Source organism: Garra rufa, chromosome 9, assembly GCF_049309525.1.
Source record: "Garra rufa chromosome 9, GarRuf1.0, whole genome shotgun sequence".
Lineage (NCBI taxonomy): Eukaryota > Metazoa > Chordata > Actinopteri > Cypriniformes > Cyprinidae > Garra > Garra rufa.
In genome coordinates, this window is record NC_133369.1 from 39,465,822 (window position 1) to 39,489,920 (window position 24,099).

A 24,099-nucleotide genomic window follows, 5' to 3' on the forward strand; every position below is an offset into this window, starting at 1 on the left:
ATTCTAAACCCGAACAGCAGACGGTTTCCTCAGTAAAGGAAGGAATACGTTGGAACTCGCCGTCCAAAGAAATGAAAAAAGGCGTTTATTACCTTCCAAGTGGAGCGCTTCAGTCTGTCATATCTTAAGTGAGGAACACTTAAAACAAGTAAAGCAAGATAAGCGGCGGTTGTTGAATGGTTACTTCCTCTCGACCCCTGGGAGGACGTATCCATCAACAGATGCCCTCGGGTGGAGGATAACAAATTTGTTCCTTTATGAAGCTTGCATAACACCGCAGGGGCACTCATAGGAAGGCCGCATGTGGCCGGATATCGCATTCTGTTCAGTTCAAACGACATTCCCATGGTTTCCAGCAAGAGTGTTAACGCCACGAGCGAGTGACTTCGATTGGAAGTATGTGACGTGCTTCGGCACGAATTAAGTTTCAGACCACTTGCTACAAACTCTTGACTGTGTCTCAAATCATTGGCAATTGCTCAATAGTTCACTGCATACGAAATATTACGTTATATAGGCCTAGCTATGGCAGTGAGTTAGCAAAAAATACTGAGGGCGTAATATACGTATATATAATTTAGTATAGCCTTGTTTTAAAATTATTTGTTAGCACTGTACAACTATTATTGATTTATTAGTTTATATTCATTTATTTAATAATATATAAGAAAAGAAAACAAGGCTTGTGTTTATGCAATAATTTTGAAACTAGCTGCGATAAGTGCCGGATATTGACTTTCTATATTGACTCTTCACGCTTAAATACGTACCTTAGATTTAGTAAACTATCAATTATGTTGGAAACTGTTCCCAAAAGGAGGCAGAAGTTTAAGGACCCTACAGTGCTCATCAAGCAGTGTGATCAGGCACAACACGTCTGGTTTGTCGGCAGCAGCCAGCGCTCATTAGTGTGTTTCAATGGTGCAGGCCCCTAGAGGGCATTATTGGTGCACTCACGTGAAAGTCAGCAGAGACCTTCTGAAGAATTCATGTTAACACACCTCACAGTTACACAACTTGTGAACTCTTCAGCTGTGCAACAGCGGAAGCGTGTGAGTGAGACATACAGTAATTATGTTCAAGTATTTAACAGTAAATGTGCATCTAATCCTTTTTATGTCTAATGATTTTGTTTATTTCTTGAATAAATCAGTTGGAATTTATCGGAATGTTGCAATTCAGATTCTAAAAAAACCTCACAATAAAACTGCATTCTTAAACTGTTTGTGCAGTACAATCCTCATCTTAATGTATTGGATTAAATAAGGAAAACAAACTTTAAAGATGTAAATCATATTAGTTCATTGTCTTTCACAATAGTAATGAACTTGATATGTATTCACTGCTTTAGTGATATGAAATACAGCAGATGTTGGCATTTTTGCCGTGTCATTAAGCTCTCACTATTTAAGAAATGTTACAGATATCTAATCATTTTTTATGTGTGATAATATTTTAGGCAAAACCCTCACAAACCTTACTTAGTGTTAGCAGTTAATTTTGTGACTTTATATTTGGCACTTTTGTCTCTCATGCCAATCTGTTAAATATATTAAAAAGTTTTGGATCAGTAAGACTTGTCATGTTTTAAAAAAAAGTCTCTTATGCTCATCAAGGCTGCATTTATTTGATCAAAAAAAAAACAACAACAAAAAAAAACAGTAATATTACGAAATGCTATTACAATGCAAATAATGGTTTCTACTTTAAAATATTATTTATTCCTGTGATGCAAAGTTGAATTTTTTTATCATCCATTACTCCAGTCTTAAGTGTCACATGACCCTTCAAAAATCATTCTAATAATATGCTGATTTATTATTAGAATTATCTTGACAACATTTTTTGCTGCCAATTTTTTTTTTGGAAACTGTGGTACTTTTTTCAGGATAATAATTTATTCAAAATAGAAATCTTTTCTAAAAATATAAGTCTTTTCTATCAGTTTTTTTGATCAATTTAACACATCCTTGTTGAATAAAAGTATTAATTTCTTTCAAAAAAGGAAAGGATAAAAATGTACTGACCGCAGACTTTTCAACGGGAGTGTATATTGTTAGAAAAGATTTCTATTTTCAATAAATACTGTTCTTTTTTTTTTTTTTTTTTTTACTTTTTATCCATCCTAGAATCCTTAAAAAAAGTTTTAAAAAATGCTAAGCAGCACAACTGCTAATGATAACTGATAATAAATCGGCATATGAGAAATTGGATTTTAATGTATATTAAAAAAGAAAAACAAGTGGGGTTTTTTCAGACTAGTAAAAATAAAACATCCAAAAAACACTGTTAAGTGTTTCTTTCATTGCACTTTATCTATTTGTGTCAATAGATTTCAAATACAGTCCATATTTTTAAGGCTGTTTTCTCTAAATGAGTATTTTTTCCTACACTGAGCCACAAATCTCCACCTCAGTAGCACTTACACCAAACTTTACATTTTTATTACTGTCTCCTGAAGGTTTTTACAAAGGGATTTGTTCATATATAATTTGCTTAGTTTTATACAACATTTTATTCCCCAGAAAATTGTTAAAAAAAAAAAAATAATAATAATAATAGTGTTTCCTGTCTGTTCTAAGTTTATTCGGAATTATGTTGTGACGAAATGAGATACCCAAAATTCCTTCTGTATAAACTTTTGACTCTAATATGTCAAAAAATTAAACAAGTTTTTTAAATTGACTTCATCCATTGTTTGGACTAGAAATGTATGTAAATAAGCGCATATTTCATTAAATAATTCCTCATTTGCATATTTAAATCTAACATTTTAGAAAAGTTGTAATACAAAAATGTTTGCAATTATCAATGTAATCAATTAAAATGGTAAGTAAGGTCATAATTATTAGTTTTTTTCCCCCCCTATTCACCCGCAGTGTCTCGCAGAGGTGTAAAAAGTACTCAAGTAAAAGTACAGATACTCAGTGAAACTTTGACTCAATTAAAAATACAAGTATCTGTCCGAAAACATACTTTAGTAAAAGTTAAAAAGTACAACCTTAAATTGTACTCAAGTATTAAAAAAGTAGAAATACTTTTTTTCAGTCAGACATACAGAAGTATGGTTAAATGGAGAGAAAGATGCAAAATGCACAGGTCAAACACGTAAATCTAGTGCCACAACAACAAGTAAAATGCAGCACAGCGGAACACCAAAAACAAAAAACAAGGAAAAAGAGGGATTAAAAGGAAACTCCATCCTGTCCACCCTTAAGCCATCCCATATGACTTTCATTTATCAGATGAGCACAAACTAACAGTAAAAAAAAAAAAAAAAAAAAAAAACATCTCGCCTCATTTAACACAAGTATATGGGATATCTAAAAATGACACGTCAAAAACTATACACAAGTGAATATGACAGTAACTCATGCAACCCCTGTTAATGAATCAGGGACTTCTTAAGTGAAATGATAGGCGTATGTAAGAAGAATACAAATACCAATATTTTAAACTTGACTGTCGCGTTTACTTTATGTGGTTTCTGAAGTGGGCCTGTCCCAGAAAGTCAGAAACATCAGGGATGACAGAGGTTTAGTAAATAATGAGAGAATTGTAATTTTTTTGGGGTGAACTATACCTTTAAAGAGCAAGATGTGATGCAGAGGCATTAAAGAAATTCTAGACAGAATACAAGAATGGGTTGAATTAATGAGAAGAGTCAGAGAATTAATACATACAAAATTATTGTTTTGAAAGGCCACTTTTTTGTGTTGTCTATTCAACGTCACTGTCTGAAAGGATAATTAATCTTTTAATTGTTTATTTGGGGCATTTAGAGTTTTTGTTCTTAGCAAATATTGATAAATAATTATTTGTGACTAATTAGATCTATCTCTTCCATTTACCATATTTAATGTGAATACGATCAAATAAAAATGTAATTTTCAAGATGAAATTGTAAGGAGTAAAAGTACTGTTTTTTCTTCAGAAATGTACTCAAGTAAAAGTACAAGTAGTCAGTTTAAATTGTACTTGAGTAAAGTACAAATCCCCAAAAATAATACTTAAGTACAGTAATCAAGTAAAATTACTCAAGTATATTACATGTCTGGTGTCTCGCCTTAATAGAATTGGGAGCAAATGGCACACATTCGGTGGAATAGCCCATAAATTATCCGGATGTGGAATGGTTGGAGGCTGAGTACATTCTTAATAATGTAACAGATTTTTAAAGAACTTTTTAGAATAATTCTAGAATTAGCTGCGAGTTTGGTCTTCTTCTAAATCAAACTGACTATATTAGCTTTAATGCTGATGCTGACAAGTGGAACAAACATTTAGGTTTAAATGCCTGACTTGTGGTCAGGGTGGAGAGGTACATGTAGCGTGTTGGATGGTAACCAAAGCAACCGGACGCTGCACCGCCCCTTTTTGCACTTTCTCTGAATGAAATCTCTTCACCACACCGTAACTTGAAAGCTCGATATGTAAACACGTGACACTGATTCCGTTCCACCTGCTTCAGAAAATACGCGACGACTTTTTAGTTTTGGATTGTTACGAACATGTCTGAAGCTGAAGAAACAGCGTTTTCCGAAGACCCCAGAGTACAGTATTTAGGCGAGATACTCTGCCGGATGCTCAAACTCAAAACTGATGCGTGGGAAAAATTTGTCAACGTTGAAAAAAATAAAATAGTTTTCACGACGTTTTTCGAAAAGCGTATTAGAGTGTTATTTTTAAGCGTGACAGCGTCCAATGCACTATTCGTTTCTACAGAGGTAAGTGAACAAAAAGGCCTTGTGTTTACATTTTCAGATTTAGTTCAGTGCATGCAAAATCATAGACCACAGGTGTGTTCCTTTAATATTAGGCTAAACAGCAACAATTATCCGTTGTTTTAAGTGTACACTTTTTTGTTTTGTTTTGTTTTGTTTTTTTACAGGTTTGCCGTCTCTCTATAGACAAGGAAGTTTACATTCTCAAAAAAGGAAATGCCCCCATCCTGCCAGAAAACTGTAGGAGTTCTTTACTCTTTGGGGTGTTGTCACCCTCCTTTCTGCCACAGCTGTCAGACACCATGGAGAAGGTAATGAACACTTGTAAACTCCAATATCCTCAACTGTTTGATTTGCTGTCAAAGAAGTAAATAAATACAGAATGAAACAGAATATTAGCAGTAACGCCCACCATCAAATTATGTTGTTTTTCCCCCCTTTCTTTTCTTTTTTGAACAGAAGTGAATAGTAGTAGATGTATAAATTCAAGTTACATATTTCTGTGATGCATGCAGTCGTCATCCTGTAAAATGCCATTCAAATTTGTCAATATTTTGCGTCAAGGTCTGTCTGCCACTTCTGTCAAACAAGAAGAATCACCAAACGTGGCCGAATATAATATCACGGGATTTGAGGCAACACATAGAGAATTTGCAAAGCAAGGTCACTGTGGTGAAGGGACAGTATTATGGCAAAACCATCCTTCCCATTCCTGCCATCAGAGAATGGATAGAGCACTGTCCAGAGACAACGATCATACTGTAGGAGTGTTTTTATGTTTGTTTGCTTGTAGTCTGACTCACTTGTTAATTCTCATGTATACAGAGTAAGTGTCTTCAGTTTGACTGTAACAACGATCAATTTCTCGTTTTCAAACTAGGCAAGACAGTCGCAACAGAGCCATGATACATGCAATTGAGTCCATGGTCATCAGCTGGACGCACATGATCCATAAAGTCTTGAGAGCAGATTCTGCTGACTTGATTGTGACAGGATCGAACCCTGGACCAAAAGCTGAACTTGACTTCTGGAGATCCAGGAAAACAAACATGCAGAGTATTAATGAACAGGTTAGTCTAGAAACCAATGTCATGGTGTATGAGCAAGCAGAAATATTTGAGAATGTACTAAATCTTTGTAAATCTCAGTTTCAGAATCCTTGTGTTCAGAAAATGATGAGGATCCTGGAAATTATAGACAGCAGTTATTTACCATCATTCAAAGCTTTGATGGAGGCTGTTTTTGATGGTAAGGCATGCAATGTTCCTAACACATTTTTTGAACCTGGACCACAAAAAAGTATATTTGTAGCAATAGGCAAAAATACATTTTTGCCTATTAGATTTTTCTTTTATGCCAAAAATCATTAGGATATTAAGTAAAGATCATGTTTCATGGTGATATTTTTTACATTTTCTACCATAAACATATCGAAACTTAATACTTGATTAGTAAAATTTATTGCTAAGAACTTCATTTTGGACAACTTTAAAGGCAGTTTTCTCAATACTTCTTTTTTGCACCCTCAGATTCCAGCTTTTCAAATACAGTGGTGTGAAAAAGTGTTGGCGCCCTTCTTGATTTTTTATTTTTTTGCATGTTTGTCACACTTTAATGTTTCAGATCATCAAACAAATTTAAATATGAATCAAAGATAACACAAGTAAACACAACATGCAGTTTTGAATGAAGTTTTTCATTATGAAGGGAAAACAAAATCCAAACCCACATGGCCCTGTGTGAAAAAGTGTTTGCTCCCTAAACTTAATAACTGGTTGGGCCACCCTTAGCAGCAACAGCTGCAATCAAGCGTTTGGGATAACTTGCAATGAGTCTGTTACAGCGCTGTGCAGGAATTTTGGCCCACTCATCTTGGCAGAATTGTTGTAATTCAGCCACATTGGAGGGTTTTCGAGCATGAACTGCCTTTTTAAGGTCATGCCACAGCATCTCAATAGGATTCAGGTCAGGACTTTGACTAGGCCACTCCAAAGACTTCATTTTGTTTTTCTTCAGCCATTCAGAGGTGGATTTGCTGGTGTGTTTTGGATCATTGTCCTGATGCAGAACCCAAGTTCGCTTCAGCTTGATGTGTTCTGGCAAAACTGAGACGAGCCTTTATGTTCTTTTTGCTCAGCAGTGGTTTTTGTCTTGGAACTCTGCCATGCAGGCCATTTTTGCCCAGTCTCTTTCTTATGGTGGAGTCATGAACACTGACATTAACTGAGGTAAGAGAGGCCTGCAGTTCTTTAGATGTTGTTGTGGGGTCTTTTGTGACCTCTTGGATGAGTCTTGGGGTAATTTTGGTCGGCCGGCCACTCCTGGGAAGGTTCACCACTGTTCCATGTTTTCGCCATTTGTGGATAATGGCTCTCACCGTGGTTCGCTGGAGTCCCAAAGCTTTAGAAATGGCTTTATAATCCTGAATTTCTTTGGATCTCAACATGATGTGTAGCTTTTGAGGATCTTTTGGTCTACTTCACTTTGTCAGGCAGGTCTTATTTAAGTGATTTCTTGATTTCAAACACTTTTTCACACCACTGTACTTGTATCTTGACCAAATATTGTCCATACATCAATGGAAAGCTTATATATTCAGCTTTTAGATGATAAATGATAAGTCTTGATTTAAAATAAAAAACGCTTATGACTGATTTTGTGGTCCAGTGTCACATTTGTTACAGTTGAGTTTTCTACTGTTCTTACTGTTAATATTCTTCTTAGATATTGTTTATGTGTATTTGTCACTCAGCTTTGCAGGAAGCCAGAGCTATAGATCTTCACCTTCAGCCTTTGAGATCGTTGCTGTCTCAACTGGAGGAAAATGAGTTCTCATCCATCCATAAGCTCATTCCACCAGTTTTTCATCTTATATTTCTGGTCTGGACTCACTGTTCATTCTATCGTTCACCTGCACGCATCGTTGCTCTGCTGCAGGAGCTCTGCAACCTCTTCATTCAGCAGGTATTACATATGTGACAATCATCTAATTTATGCTTAGTGTGTATTGTCTGAGAATGTTTATTTGGCAAACCAGTCATGTGATGCAACCAACATGCAGAAACATGCTGTTTTAAGCTCAACAATCTCTTAAGATAACAGATTTAATCTTTTTTGACAAGGCAAGATTAGGTTGTAAAATGTCATGTGGTGCAACACCCCCCAAAAAAGTATTATATAAAAAAAATTGAAAACAAAACTTGATTTATAATTAAGATGTGTACACTCAAATTAGTTTTACATAGTACATTTTGCTCAAGAGTCATTAAATTAAAATTATTATTGAAAATATTATCAAAACCATATAAGACCAAAATGAATACAAAAATGCATTTCCTTGAACTGGATTTGATAAAGTTTTTCCTTCAGATTGCTACAAATTACTTTTTTCCACGTTGGTCTACACTCTATACACCATAATGGCAAAGCAAAAAACACGTTTTTTATAAAAACAAGAAAAAAAAACTTAAATTATTATATTGCATAAGTATTCATCCACTTTGGGACATTGGACAGTTTAGCACAGAAGCTGAAGGTTAAGCTCATTGCTCCAAAATATAGAGATAGCCTTAATGAAAACCCAGTCCAGAGTATTCAGAACCTCTGAGTGAGCAGAAGGTTTACCTTTTGATAAGACAATGCCCCATAAGCACACAGTAAGAGTGTCTTATAGACAACTCTGTAAATGTTCTTGAGTGGCCCAGCCACAGCCTGGGCTTAAACCCAATCAAATATTTCTGGAGAAACCTGAAAATGTGCGTCTGCCACCATCTAAGCTGACAAAGTTTGAGAGGTAAAGAGGTGAGAAGAAGAATGGCAGATAGTTATCAAATGCTGATGTGCAAAACTTGTGGCATCATACCCAAAAAGGTGCTTCAGCTAAGTACTGCGTCAAGGGTATGAGTACTTATGCAATGTACTTATTTCAGTTAAAAAAAAATATTTCAGTTCTGTTTTGCTTTGTCATTATGGTGTATGGAGTTTAGATTGATGTGGAAAAAAGTAATTTAAAGCAGTTTAACATACGGCAGTGACACAACAAAACGTGAAAAAAGGGGTATGAATACTGTATATAATTCTGTGTGTAATTAGCCCATGAGTCTATCAATTAAAAATCATCCATTTTTGGAATGCAACCATGTATTAATTATCAGTTCTATTCGGATTGTCTTCTATTTTGGGAATGGATAGAGTAATTGGAATAGAGGTTACAACTTTTTTTCTTGTAACCAAATCTTTCCTCCATCTAGGCCACTTCATATCTCAGTGCAGAGGAGCTGCTGAGAGCAGAGACTGAAGATAGTTTGGAGAAGTTACAGACTGTGGTGGGAGTTTTCAGGTGTGTCAGAGAAACATTCAAGACATACAGACAGAAGGTGGCTGCTCTGGCCAGTCATTATTCTACACCAAAGTGCTGGGATTTCCCTTCGGCTCTTGTTTTTACTCTATTTGATGGCTTCTTGGCTCGTGTTTTACAGTTGAAGGTAAGCAGTACATCTTTTGAAGCGATAATATACACTTTCACTTTCAGCCACCATTTAGTTTTATTTTATTTGAAAAAATATGTTTTCCAGGCTCTTTTCTCCACTACCCTGGAGTTCCAAAGATTGGAGAAGCTGGTTTTTGGAGGTCTCAGAGGAAGGGTTTATACTGAACAGGTCTCTCGACTACATGCAGAGTTTCTGCAGCTTTGCAAAGCCATGAGGGATCAAGAATACAATCCACTTGATTTGACTTCTCTGGTATAATTGCATGGAGTTAATTCCTTGCTTGGGATGTATTAGAAGATATATAGATTTACAAATTTGCAATATTAGCTTAAACAGTTTGATGTCTTATACTATGATAAAAATATCTCACTGAATATGTCAGATAATGTGATATATGATTGTTCAGTAGAATAGCAGATATAACTCTTGGTATAGTTCAGTTTTTTTATAGAGTTCCTGGGGCTTTCTTGTAAATATAGGGTATGTTTGGATACTACATGCCTGATAATTGACAACCTTCTTTTTTATGCTCAAAGGCTTAATTGTTCCCATAAATCATCATTTAATGTAACGTTTTTTTGGCAACAATTTTATAGTAATGTTTAAAACTTAACATGTCATTATCAAAAAATTAATTAGATATCAGTCTATATTGTTTGTTTAACGTAATGTACATTCTAATACACGTTTGTTAACAAATTAATTATACTTAATATAAATTAAAACTTTTTTGACCAGGATAGAATATTATATATTATTAAATACTTTATTCAACAATTATCTTATGTTTTTTTATACTTTATGTAAAGGATTTCGAAAAAGACTTTTCAACTTTCCAAGAAAGAGTTGCAGATTTCGATCGACGACTGTCCAGTATTTTGTGCCTTGCCTTTCAAGATTGTTCAGGATTGGAATCAGTTTTAAAAGTAAGCTATTCTGGTAAGACCGATTTAGTTCAAATGAATAGGAAAAAGCCTAAAATAGTCTAACCCATATAACCTTTTAATCTGTATGTGTTTTAAGCTGGTCGCTGTGCTCAAACCCCTCTTGGAAAGAGACCTCATAAAGGAAACGTTCATTCCTAATTTCTCCAAAGTGATACAGCTTTTTGGAGATGAGCTGGACCAATGCAAACACCTGTTTGATTCTCATCTTGAGCAGGTAAAGTAGTTGTTTTTCAACATACTTTTGTTCATGTACAAAAAGGATGTTGTGTAATTTATCATTTAATTCCAGAAAAAAAGAAACAAGCTGCATTTGAGCAAAAACATGCCTGCTATGACTGGGTGTCTAAAGTGGGCAAAAATGCTTAGAGACAGAATCCAAATCCCTTGGAACAATTTTCAGTTTGTTCTGGATGTGTAAGTGTTTTAAAGTCTATTTAGATTATTATTTTTCTGTTTTTTTTTTAGTGGTACAAATATAAGATGATTGTGCGTTTAAATTACAGGAGTATCAAAGGAGCAGAAATGGAGCTGGTCTATCATAAGTACCTGGAGATGTCCTCTCATTTGGATGAGTATGAAAAGCAGGTCTATTTGAGCTGGTGTGGCAATATTAACCAAGTCTGCCAGATGAACCTGGATCAGCCCCTAATCAAAAGAAATCCCAGTACTGACCTGCTGTCAGTAAACGTCAATCAGGAGGTGAAGAACATAACTGTAGTGCGTTTAAAATTGATCTCAACATAAGGCATTAATTTAAAATGTTAGAGCATCTAATTTTGAGGAATCTTTCAGTGTACTCATTTGCATAATACTGAACTTTTTCACCTTAGCTGATTGCTGTGATCAAGGACGTGAAACACCTGAAAATCCTTAATCAGATGAACATCCCTTCTGCTGCTGTGATGGTGTATGAAAATAGAAAGATGTTCTTTAAGGTTAGTGAATGCTCAGTTTGTCTGCTAGCAGGTAAATTTGGTTTTTATGGTCTATGGCATTAATATGAGTACTTTACCTGATCTCCGTTAGAACCTTGGGAGCCTACATTTAATGGTGCAGTGGTATAACAAGCTGAAACAGACGACTCTTGAAGTGGAGGCTCCTCTTATGAAAGTGGAGATGGAGAACATTGATCTGCAAATCTATCAAGCAGAAACTGAGCTTACATGGCAAGACCAGAACTGCTGGAGCTACATCTGCACATTGAAGGACACTGTCTATCATCTAGAGAGAAGACTACAAAAAACTAAAGACAATGTTGAGATGATTGAAGTTCTAATGAATGGATGGAGCAAACAGCCAATGTTCTGCAGGAAAGACCATAAGAAAGAATCAACCCTGCAGCTGGATGATAGAGCAGCAAGAATAGCAAAATGCTACAGCAATCTCAGGAAAGATGGAGAAACTATCCATAATTTGTTACAGGTGAGGAAGAGCTTTTTCTAATTATTTTTTTGCTACACTCTGTTTCTTTAACATTTCTGTTTTCTTGTATCTTTCCCAGGAGAACCTGATCCTTTTTGCTGTGGATAGTTCTTCAGATGCATGGAAGGCCTACTTGGAGTACGTAGATGATATGGTGGTTGAGGGATTTTTCAGTGCTGTCTCAACTTCTCTGGAGTTTTTCATTGAGAACATGGAGGGCTCAGTGAGGCAGGCTCCTTTGTTTGAGGCTCAGATGTTACTGATGGGATCTGAGATCAAGTTTAAACCATCTCTGGATCAAGATGGTGGTGATGGACTTAATGAGTTGGTCGAAGAATTACTAGGAGATGTGTTCAAGATGTCTGCTCAAGTGAAGAGGGTGGCTCCTCACCTAAACGTGAAGGACTACCAGGTACTCACAGTTAATGGGTCACAGTTAATTTAGAGTGGCTTTCAAATATCTGAGGTCACATTGAACCTTTTTTGCAATTGCTTCGTTTTAAAGGTGCCATAGAATGGAAAACTGTATTTACCTTGGCATAGTTAAATAATAACAGTTCTGTACATGGACATGACATACTGTGAGTCTCAAACACCATCGTTTCCTCCTTCTTATATAAATCTGGTGTTCGCAAAAGACCACTGAAAAGTAGGTCAATCTTAACATAACAGCGACTATTACGTAATAGTCTCGGTATCATTAATAGTTACGCCCCCAACATTTGGCTATTGTGAAAAAAACAAAGCGAGGACAATAGCAAAAATGGCAGATCACGGAAATAAATGTTATGTTCCAGGTTGTGCAGGAGATGTTAAGTGCAGGGATGGGTTGGTGTCTGTACTCAGAAAGCACGGAAAACAAATAAGGTGTTCTAATAAAATAAAGGCATGCCATTATTTTGAATTTTTCTAAAATTATTACATTTTTAAATGACAAATTATACGCATTTTCACTAGTGATCTCAGATATTTGGATACCTGTGCTTTCTCTTTATTTGTGAGTAATATATATCAGAAAGAAGTTTCGCAGTATTGTTTTTAAATTTACAAATAACTTTTCTTATTTTTTGACCTCATACATTGTTTAGGCTGATGTTGAGGACATGTTAGACCTAACAGATCTCCAGCAGGAAGTGATGGAGAGAGTTGATGAAGTCATGAAGAAAGCCTTGCAATACCAGGACACACTTATCCGCTACAGTCCCCTGTGGCTTGATGACAGGGTTGAATTTCTCAGGCAGTTCCTCCTCTATGGTCATGCACTGACAGCTGAAGAGGTGGAAGCCTATGGAGAAAATGCATTTCCAGAAAATCCTCCCACCACAGCGCAGTTCAAAGAGCAGGTGAAACTATACAGCTTTTAATCTTTCTTCTTGAATATCAGGTTTTGAAACAAAATGAAATATATTTGGATGGATGTAGATATCTGCCCATAAACTGTTTTCTGTTAGTAGTAAAAAAGGTTTGTCATGTTATCAGTAAATTGTCTCCTTTCACACCAGATGAATCATTATGAAGAGGTGTATACAGAGGTCAGCCGTTTGGAGGACTGGCAGGTATTTGACGGTTGGTTTAGAGTGGATATCCGTCCATTCAAGATGAGTCTTTTAAACATAATCAAAAAATGGAGCTGGATGTTTAAGGAGCACCTGGTGTCTTATGTTACTGGCAGGTGAGACCCCCTTCTGTAATTACATAGAAAAAAACACTTTAATGCCCCAATTTTCCTCTAAACTCCAAATGCTTTCCTCAGTCAATAAAAGTAATTGATTTCTGCTGGTTTGTGATCTTGATGTTCTTCAGTATTGGCGAACTAGAGGAGTTCATGCTCCGGGCGGAATCCAGGCTTAAAGAGCCAGTGTGCGGTGGAGACTACCAGGCTCTTGTGCAGGTGATGGGTTACCTGCTGGCGATCAAAGACAGACGGACTGGTACCGACCAGCTTTTTGAACCTGTCGTTGATGTGGTCAATCTTCTGGAGCAGTATGGAGAAACACTACCTGAGTGTGTCCACATGCAGCTTGAGGTAAGAGTATTTCACAGCCTTTAAAGGGATAGTTCACCCAAAAATAAAAAAAATATGTTTATCTGCTTACCCACAGGGCATCCAAGATGTAGGTGACTTTGTTTCTTCAGTCAGTGTTGTTTTTTGACAACCATCTTAGATTTAGTCTTAGTCTTAGTCTTAGTCTTTTGGACTAAAATGCTTATTAGTTTTAGTCAAATTTTAGTCACTTCTATATGTAATAGTTTTAGTCCAATTTTAGTCGACGAAAAGTCAAAAAGGTTTTAGTCTAGTTTTAGTCAAAAAAATGGGAAAAGTAGTCTTTTAACAAATTAATGTAGGTCAGTAAGTATTTTGCTGTTGGGTAGACATAAAAGACATATATTTGAAATACACCCATAGGTCCTCTCGCCCGTTTGCGACCACCCTGTGTGCAAACTGCCGCCATCACGTTGTGCGCTGCACGCCAGGTGGTGGGCGTAACCAAGGACAGAATGCTAAAACAGAATGCTAAAACGGCTTGCCATACTAGTATGGCAAAGAGTATTTAATGCTAAAATGGCTTGCCATAGTGGCAGATACTTTTTAGGTTTTAATTGGCATGCACAATAAGCAGAAATGTCATGCATTTTAAACATCTGACGGACCACCCACTAACATTTTCGTCTATTCTCGTCTCGTCAACGAAAACTCACACACGTCTCGTCATGTTTTAGTCATCAACGAGCCATTTTTATCTCGTCATCGTCTCGTTATCGTCATGAAAAAAAGTGGCGTCAACGAAATGATTTCGTCATCGTCATCGTTGACGAAAACAACACTGTCTTCAGTTGAACACAAACGAAGATGTTTAACTCAAACCGTTGCAGTCATATAATGGCAGTGAATGGGCACCAGACATGCACAGACAAATCCATATTAAACCCTGTGGCTCGTGAGGATACATTGATGTCCTAAGACACAAAACAATTGATTTTTGTGAGAAACTGAACAGTATTTATATCATTTTTTACCTTTGATACACAGCCATGTCCAGCTGTCCTGAGAGTGTGCTCAGCATCTGGCGTGTTACATGTGTATGCGCTCTGGCGTAGTATACGCAATCCCTATCCCTTTAAGATGTACTGTGAAATAGGGATGCTTTTTAGGATGCCATCTTTGGGTTTTGATCTGTTTTGTCATGACCCTTTTTGTCAAGTTATGTCAGCTTTTTTACAATCTAAAATGTTTGAGTCAGAAAGATTTTTTTGAGAGATTATAATTTAGCAAGGATTTTCTAAAAGGATTAGTTCACTTCTAAATTAAAATGTCCAGATTTTTACTCACCCCCATGTCATCCAAGATATTTGTCTGTCTTTCTTCAGTTAAAAAGAAATTAAGGTTTTTGAGGAAAACATTCCAGGATTTTTCTCCATATTGTGGACTTCAATGGGGATCAGCAGGTTGAAGGTCCAAATTGTAGTTTCAAGCAGCTTCAAAGGGCTCTACACAATCCCAGCCGAGGAATAAGGGTCTCATCTAGTGAAACGATTAGTTATTTAAAAAAAAAAAAAAGAAATATATACTTTTTAACAACAAATGCTTGTCTTACACTAGCTCAACCTCACGCTTTACATAGTCACATTGGAAAGGTCACGCATAACGTAGATTCAAGTACTGACGCTGTATTTACAAAGCGAACATGCAAAGAAAGTCAAATGCCCTACCCTACCTTTTTTTTTAACCAAAGTACACAGATGAAAAACAAACAATGCCTGATCTTTCCAACGTGATTATGTAATGTGTGAAAATGTATACGAACATCTCGGAGCTAGTGAAAGAATATAAAAAAAGAAAGAAAAGTATATAAATTGTCAATTTTTTAGAAAATAATCAAGACCCTTGTTCCTTGGCTGGGATCGAGAAGAGCTCTTTTAAAGCTGTAATTAAAACTGCAATTTGGACCTTCATCCCATTCAAATCCTGGAATGTTTTCCTCAAAAACCTTGGATGACATGGGGGTGAGTAAATTATCAGGAAATTTTAATTCTGGAAGTAAACTAATCCTTTTAAATTGATCAAAAGTCAGAGTAAAGACACTTACATTTTAGTACTATCAAATCAAGTAATCACAATTAAATAAATCAACAAACATTTGTTTACAATGTGTTATATGTGTTCTTTTGAAATGAATTTTCATCAAAGAATCTTGAAAAAAGGTGTATCATGGTTTCTGAAAAATTTAGCTTTGCCATCAAAGGAATAAATTACATTTAATAATAATATATTGAAATAAAAGCCAGTTATTTTTAATTGTAATAACAATATTACTATTTTACTATATTTTTGATCAAATAAATGCAACTTTGGTGAGTTTTTTTTCTCCAAACATGAATGCTGTTATCTATTTACTTTACAATACAATCTCTAAACTAATTTAAACATTTTTAAATATATAAAAAAATTAATTAATTTTTATCCCCAAAAGTCTAAGACCACAAGAAAAAAGGATTTTATTTTTTCATTACAAATTAAATTATCGTTTGCACAATATTTTAAGTGAGAAGTCAATTTCATTTTCATTTTTTACATTTTATTTATTTTAGAGATTAAATTGTGCTTGTTTAAATGTGTATACATCCAGTATCAACATCCGATTAATTAATGCTGGATATTTAATTGTGCTTGCATTTTCACTACTTTTACATGTACCTAATCCAATGCTGACTTAAATCAAATCTGACTAAATAATTATTAATTATTAACACTCATAATATATTAGATTTTGATGGATGATTGATTAAAACGTCTCAATTTTAATATGCTAATTTAAATAATGTTTACTTAACTGTAATGTACTGTCAAACCAAAAGTTATTCAGACACCAGATATAATTTTTAATATTTTTTTACTAGTGGGTGCAGGACACTATAGTTAATTTATGTAAGTGGGGATAGCAAAATAATGTAAACTGTGACCTACTATACCCAAAATTCTTCATACAGTGGACTACCATTAAAAATTCGGGATCAAATATTAATCAGACACCATGTTTAGCTTAAGCTTTTTTCTTTAATTGCTAATGCAACCTTTTTACACCACAGACTGAACAAAATTAAGCATTGCTTAGCAATTGGTCAACAAGGTAATGTTAGTTGTGTATATACCGTCATACTAACAGTTGTCCGAATTTTTGGTTGACTGTAATCCATTACATACCTTTCTATAAAAGTTATCTGACATTGTCAAGATGAATTTGTTCTGACACAGTTTAACTCTGAGCTCTTGTCATATTTTATTACCATTTTCTAAACTGTTGAAGGTGTCTGAATGCATTTTGGTTTGACTGTATTTAACTGTATCAGGAGTTGCCAGAGAAGTGGAACAACATGAAGAAGTTGGCCTGGACAGTGAAACATGAAGTTGCTCCTCTTCATACCACAGAGGTGGCCGTTATCCGCAGGAAGTGTGTGGCCTTTGAGGTGAGCATGCTGATAGATTAATAGTGATGTAAATGTAAAATTTCTTTAAGCAAAATTAAATATTTTTAGGTTTAAAAGTCTTATAAAAGGTTTATATTGCAACTTCGGGATATATATGCTTAAAGGAGTTCACTTTCAGAACAAAAATTTACAGATAATGTACTCACCCCCTTGTCATCCAAGATGTTCATGTCTTTCTTTCTTCAGCTGAAAGAAATTATGTTTTTTGAGGAAAACATTTCAGGATTTTCTCCACACTCTAAAAAGTGCTGGGTTATTTTTGTAAACACATTGCTGGGTTAATTGTGCTGGGTCAAAATGTTGGGTTGTTTGAGGCACTGTAAACACACAGTTGGGTTGATCATGCTGGGTCTAATGGACTTTAAGGGGTTCTTTCACTATGAACACCTGGGTTGGGTTATTTTGACCCAACCGGTTTGTTTATTTTTTTCACTTCATCGAACATTCATGATTCTTCACTCGTCTCCTCGCCAGGCGGTCACGCACCTCGCAGCAAGCAGGATTATAAGGTAAATTAATATGATTATATCATTATTTACCTTTACTTTTAATAAGTTGTGTTTTAGAGCACACTGATTTCACTGTTTAATGCAATATTTGATATGTCGCTGTGCGGGGTTGGCATTTTATTCCGTGAATGACGAACGTTGTAACTTAAGCAGCCTAGCCCTAGCGATGTACTTTTTTGCCTCAACAATCGCTTTATTGTTATATAAAGTGTGTGTGTGTGTGTGTGTGTGTGTGTGTGTGTGTGTGTGTGTGTGTGTGTGTAGTGTTATTTGTATAACTTACAGTATACACATGGCCTTTATTTTAACGCCTTATGGAAAGAGTAGGTCAGAAATACGGGGGTAAGTTCCTTTACTGTCTGCATACTGTATGGCTTTGTAATGTTTTGTCAAAATTAGATAATTCCATACAAAAATTTATCTTTTAAGGGCATATTTTTTCAAGTAAATGTCTGCGACGTGCCGAATCCAACGATAGATCCATATGTTTTATGTTGAGCATTTTCGCGCTTTTTTCCTTGAGGTAACTTATCTGCATTAGCTAAAACGCTATGTCCCTTACTTTAATAATGTTAAACCACAATATGACTGGTATGTACTATTGTTTATTACTTAAATGTAATGTTGTCTTAGCTACAGTATGTAAAGTTAGACTTAATCTCTCGTGGTGTATGCGGACGTTCACATGTCGTGTTTTTTGCGCACTGAAGTTTGTTATTTCAGATGTAGATGCCTATATACGCTCATAATGAAAGCTCGTTTTTCCAGGCACGGGACATGGTTGCTTAGCAACGGCAGACGCCATGTGAGAGCAAGCTGCGTTTTGGAAAGAATGAGAAAGCGACGCGTCTTGCGTTTTCACGCGTTTTTAGGCGCGGCATGTGAACGACATTTTAGTGAATGCCTGTGTTGCATTACAAACTAAGAGACCAGTATAAACCTTAAACTTATTGAACCACATTTGTTTTTCAGATTTTATCAGATTTCACAAGACTTTAGGAAGCTATATCCAGAGGCAGACTTTTTGAAGACTGGGCTACAGTTGCAGACCTAATTCTTGCGAGTGCTCAGCAAGGGATAAGGTGACATGACTTAAGGTAAGCTTTTTCTTATAATATGTCAATCTATAAAAAACATATGCAACTGTATTTGACACACATCAACTGGTAAATACAATGGTACAGTAACACTTAACTAGTTGCTTATTAGCTTGTATATTGGCTGTCAATTAGTACTTATGAAGCACAAACTGATGCCTTATTCTGCATGAGCATATTCTACATCCCTGAATCTGACCCCATACCTAAACTTAACCTGGAGTAGTTGAATGAGGGTGGGAATTAATTTGCATTATTTAAAGGAATGAAGAAATCTTCATATGAAAGTGTTTCAGTTTGTTGTTTTGATTATAAAATATGTCTCACGGTTTGCATATTATTCCTATGGTTTAGATGCTAAAGGGGAAAGTGCTTTCAAAGTCCTGCCCACTCTGGATAAAAGGTCTTCAGACCCACAACCACGGAATCCCGGAGGCCATTCATTGACGTACAACCTGTAAGTTTTGTTTTACGTTTTCTGCTCTAATAAGGGTGTATATATATATATAAACACAGTGGTGGCCAAAATTATTATAACAGTAGTATTTTCACCAGCTAAAAAAATATTTTAAGTCAGTGTTTGTTATCTTTTGCTGTAGTGTGTCAGTAAGAAATATCAGTTTACATTTCCAAACATTCATTTTGCCTTTAATTGTGTATCCAGTGAGGTTTTTGTTTGCACAACAGCCAATCCTCCACACAGAGATCTGATCTCATCATCATCCAGTCTGTCTGGAATGACATGAAGAAACAGAACAAACTGAGACAGACTAAATCCAGAAGAACTGTGACAACGTCTCCAAGATGCTTCAAGAGACCTACCTGCAAAGCTACCTGAAAAACTATGTGCAAGTGCACCTACTGTAGGGCAAAAGCTGCTTTAAACGCAAAAGGATGGTCAAACCAAATGTTGATTTAATTTAGTTAATCAAGGTTAACTGATAAAGAACATTTATTTATGACATTATTTTTGACAGCATCATTTTATGACATTTTTAGACAAGTGCTTAAAACTCTTAACAGTACTGTAGCTTTGCAGGCAGGTCTCTTGGAGCATCTTGGAGACGCTGTCACAGTTCTTCTGGATGATGATGAGATCAGATCCTGTGTGGACCACTGGCTGTTGTGCAAACAAAAATGTCACTGGATTATCACAATTAATGGCAAAATGAATGGAAATGTAAACCGATATTTCCTACTGACACACTACAGCAAAAGAGAAATCACTGACTTAAAGCCTTATTTAGCTGGTGAAAATACTAGTGTTCTATTAATTTTGACCACAACTGTATGAAAAGTTGAGAAGCAAAATGAGCATTTATTTCATGCCTCTATGTTTATGTTCATAAAATACACTTAACTTAAAATGTTAGTTATGTTGCAAGACTAAATGCCGTATAATTAACAGGTGGGGACCAACATGGTGGATTTGAGCCTTGGGATGAGACAACAACATTTCTAGACCATCGCCATTGTTCCAGGCCATGCCATTGAAGCGGACTTGTTGCCTGGGAATTTCTCCAGCTTGCAGTATATCATATTGATGGACATAAGTCTTCATGTGTGAAGTTTTTGAGGGCAAAAGTTTTTTTTCTTGGCCACTTGTAACATGTTTTAAACTGTAAGAATTGTCTGGTGGACTCTTTGTTTGGCTAAGTTTTAATGGCATAATGTTTGGAATGATTCTAATTTGGTAATAATTCATTTTTGAGTGTTCTGCTGCTGCAATGTTGACATAAAGAATATGAATATAGTGTGCCTTGTTTACAGTTTTGTGTTTAAAAGAAACTGATCTACTAAAACCGTTATTTGTGTCTGTAAGGGTTGGACAAAATGTGTGACAGCTGCACCTATTTGAAAACTGTATTAAAAAGAAATATGAAAACTCATTAAATTGACATTTACAGATGCATTTTTTTGTGTTGTGTAACTGTATTACAGAAAAACAATAATAATTTTACATTCTTTTGTGATTTATATATTATTATTGGTAAATATAAAGGTAGCAAGGCAATTAGACAACAAATAACCCAATATTTAGGTAGTTTTTAACCCAGCAACACAGTTAATCTGACCCACTGGTTGGGTCAAATAAACAACCCAGCATTTTGGGTCAAATGATTTAACCCAGCACTTGGGTCAAAACAACCCAACGCGTGTTCTGTCCCATAGTTACCCAGCAGCTGGGTTATGGTTGGGTTATTTTTTAACCCAGCACTTTTTAGAGTGCATATAATGGACTTCTATGGTGCTCTCGAGTTTGAACTTTAAAAATGCAGCTTCAAAGGACTCTAAATGATCCCAGCCGAGGAAGAAGGGTCTTATCTAGCGAAGCGATCAGTTATTTTCTAAAAACATTTTCAATTTTTATACTTTTTAATCTCTACACAGAGTACACACAGAGCTAGAAAAGATGAGCATTTGAGGTTAAAAAGTATATAAATTGTAAGTTTTTTTTTGTTTTTTTGAAAATAACCAATCGATTTGCTAGATAAGACCCTCCTTTCCTCGGCTGTGATTATTTAGAGCCCTTTGAAGCTGCCTTTTGAAAGTTCAAACTCGGGGGCACCATAGAAGTCCATTATATGGAGAAAAATCCTGAAATGTTTTCCTCAAAAAACATAATTTCCTTACGACTGCAGAAAGAAAGATGTGAACATCTTGGATGACAAAGGGGTGAGTACACTATCTGTACATTTTTGTTCTGAAAGTGTACTTCTCCTTTAATAGTCTTGTTTTCACTGATTCATATCTCTCCTCACAGATAAGGCTCAGTCAGTTTCGAGAGAGGTTTAAAAGAGAAGCTCCTCTTCTGTACAACACAGAGAAACCATATGCTTGCCTGGATAAAGTAAATGTTTATTTATTCTCATACAAACAAACCATCATACGACAGAATTAATTTTCATTCATTTACATACATTGACCTTTTGTTTATGCTGTGTGTGTTAGTGTCACAGGGAGATGTTGGTTTTAGAGGAAGAAAATGCAGATCTCCAGGAGTCCTGTAAGCTGTTTGAAGTGAGCAGCCCTGATACTAAGCAGCTCAGGCTCTGTCAGCAAGACATTGCTGTTTTGAAACAGCTCTGGGATCTGGTGTTGTGTGCTCAGGTGGATCATCCTTTTATTCCTACAGAAAATTAAATACTTAAGCTTGAACTGTCCACTTAACCCAATGCTGTGTCCTCACAGTGCAGTGTAGTAGAATGGACAAGGACAAAATGGAGAGAGATCAATGTAGAACACATGGAGACAGAGCTGAGGAGGTTTACAAAAGTAAGAATCCTTGTATATAAATGTATATTTTTTAAAACACAGGAGTTTTTAGTGCTTGTGTGTTTCTAATATCTGACTTCATGTGTGGCCAGGAAATGCGGGTTCTTGATAAAGAGGCCCGTGTTTGGGACGCGTATGCGAGTCTGGACTGTGTGCTCAGGAATCTGTTGACTTCTCTGAGGGCTGTGACAGAGCTGCTTAACCCAGCCATGAGAGACAGACACTGGGCCCAGCTGGTCAGGACCACTGGGGTGAGACAGAGGCTGGTGGATGTGCAATGCAAATGCTAGTTATTTTAGAGAATGGAAAATATATTCACTGTACCGTATTTTATGAACTATTTCAAAAGTATAGATTAAACAACCTTATATCACTACTGGTAAAATTTTAGTTTTAAACAACATTTTTTTAAATCCATTTTATCATTTACTCAGCTTTACATTGTTCCAAAGTCAGGATTTTCTTTCTTTCATTGTGCACAACAAAATGATATAGTGATGCTGCTCTTTTACATGATGTTGAATGATGAACATCTTAAAAATGTACATTTACTTTCATTCTTACTTGTCCTTCTTTATTTTAAAAGGCAAAAAAGAAATAGAAATTAAGTCAGAATTCCATGATATAAACTTGCACATTTTTCTCAGAATTGAAAGGTAATATCTTGAAATTGTGATTTTTTTTCCCTCTGAATTGCAAATGCATATCTTAAAATGTTGACTTTTTTTCTCTGAATTGCAAATGCATATCTTAAAATGTTAACTTTTTTTTCTCTGAATTGCAAGTTTATATCTTGAAATTATGACTTTTTTTCTCAGAATTACAAGTTTATATCTCAGAATTGACTTTTTTCCCCTCAGAATTGAGTTTATATATTAAAATATGACTTTTTTTTCAGAATTGTGAGTTTATATCTTGAAATTGTGACTTTTTTTCCCTCAGAATTGAGTTTATATCTTAAAATATGACTTTTTCTCAGAATTACCAGTTTCTATCTCAAAATTGTGACTTTTTTCCCCCAGAACTGCGAGTTTATACCTCAAAATTGTGACTTATTTTTCTCATAATTGCGACTTTTTTTCTCAGAATTGCGAGTTTATATCTCGAAATTGTGACTTTTTTTCCTCAGAATTGTGGGTTTATATCTCAAAATTGTGACTTTTTCTCTCAGAATTGCAAGTTTATGTCTCAAAATTGTGACATTTTTCTTGGAATTATGAGATTATATCTTGAAATTATGACTTTTTTTCTCAGAATTACAAGTTTATATCTCAGAATTGACTTTTTTCCCCCTCAGAATTGAATTTATATCTTAAAATATGACTTTTTCTCAGAATTACCAGTTTATACCTCAAAATTGTGACTTTTTTTCCCAGAATTGCGAGTTTATACCTCAAAATTGTGACTTTTTTTTCTCAGAATTGCAACTTTTTTTCTCAGAATTGCGAGTTTATATCTCAAAATTAACTTTTTTTTTTCTCAGAATTGCTCATTTATATCTCAGAATTGTGACTTTTTTTTTCTCAGAATTGTAAGTTTATTTCTTAAAATTGACGTTTTTTTCTCAGAATTGTGAATTTATATCTCCAAATTGTGACTTTTTTGCTCAGAATTGCGAGTTCATATCTCACAATTCTGAGAAAAAAGTCAGAATTGCGCAAAAAAAGTCTGAAATTGTGAGAAAAGACAAAATTACGAGGTTACATCTTAAAATTGACTTTTTTCTCAGACTTGTTTATTTCTTGAAATTGTGACTTTTCTCAGAATTGCGAGTTTATATCTCAAAATGTACTTTTTTTTCTCTGAATTACGAGTTTCTATCTCAAAATTGTCTTATTTCTCATAATTGCGAGTTTATATCTCGAAATTGTGACTTTATAACATGCAATTGCAAGTTTATATCTCACCATTCTGAGAAAAAAAAATTGCATGAAAAGTCAGAATTGTGAAATATAAACTCTGAAAAAAGTCTGAAATTGCGAGATATATACTCGCATTTGCGAGAAAAAAGTCAGAATTGTAATAACCTTTTTTATTTTTTACTCAGTGGCTGAAAGGGCTATCATCAAAAAAAGCTTTTTTATATATGATGCTAAATTTCTTTGACCACAACACCTACTCACTTGTGTTTGCGCTTCAGAAATTTG

General features: G+C 35.2%; 1 protein-coding gene and 1 long non-coding RNA gene across 2 annotated transcripts in view; both read left to right on the forward strand.

The window, feature by feature from the left end:
- The first annotated feature begins 4,511 nt into the window (after positions 1 to 4,511).
- Positions 4,512 to 24,099, forward strand: part of LOC141342353 (dynein axonemal heavy chain 11-like) — a 260,969-nt gene continuing 241,381 nt past the window's right edge. The window contains exons 1-23 of the mRNA XM_073846791.1: positions 4,512 to 4,727; positions 4,892 to 5,035; positions 5,289 to 5,485; positions 5,605 to 5,794; positions 5,873 to 5,972; positions 7,477 to 7,688; positions 8,975 to 9,208; positions 9,299 to 9,466; positions 10,024 to 10,140; positions 10,238 to 10,375; positions 10,451 to 10,575; positions 10,665 to 10,860; positions 10,992 to 11,096; positions 11,188 to 11,583; positions 11,663 to 11,995; positions 12,672 to 12,926; positions 13,086 to 13,255; positions 13,387 to 13,609; positions 16,933 to 17,049; positions 21,441 to 21,527; positions 21,629 to 21,787; positions 21,869 to 21,952; positions 22,045 to 22,203. Coding sequence (XP_073702892.1) covers positions 4,512 to 4,727; positions 4,892 to 5,035; positions 5,289 to 5,485; positions 5,605 to 5,794; positions 5,873 to 5,972; positions 7,477 to 7,688; positions 8,975 to 9,208; positions 9,299 to 9,466; positions 10,024 to 10,140; positions 10,238 to 10,375; positions 10,451 to 10,575; positions 10,665 to 10,860; positions 10,992 to 11,096; positions 11,188 to 11,583; positions 11,663 to 11,995; positions 12,672 to 12,926; positions 13,086 to 13,255; positions 13,387 to 13,609; positions 16,933 to 17,049; positions 21,441 to 21,527; positions 21,629 to 21,787; positions 21,869 to 21,952; positions 22,045 to 22,203 — 4,125 coding nt within the window. The remainder of the gene's footprint in view (positions 4,728 to 4,891; positions 5,036 to 5,288; positions 5,486 to 5,604; positions 5,795 to 5,872; positions 5,973 to 7,476; positions 7,689 to 8,974; positions 9,209 to 9,298; positions 9,467 to 10,023; positions 10,141 to 10,237; positions 10,376 to 10,450; positions 10,576 to 10,664; positions 10,861 to 10,991; positions 11,097 to 11,187; positions 11,584 to 11,662; positions 11,996 to 12,671; positions 12,927 to 13,085; positions 13,256 to 13,386; positions 13,610 to 16,932; positions 17,050 to 21,440; positions 21,528 to 21,628; positions 21,788 to 21,868; positions 21,953 to 22,044; positions 22,204 to 24,099) is intronic.
- LOC141342354 (uncharacterized) lies at positions 17,521 to 20,574 on the forward strand. Its single transcript, XR_012356683.1, has 4 exons — positions 17,521 to 17,579; positions 18,552 to 18,676; positions 19,031 to 19,133; positions 20,085 to 20,574. It is a non-coding gene; the product is annotated as an uncharacterized lncRNA (long non-coding RNA).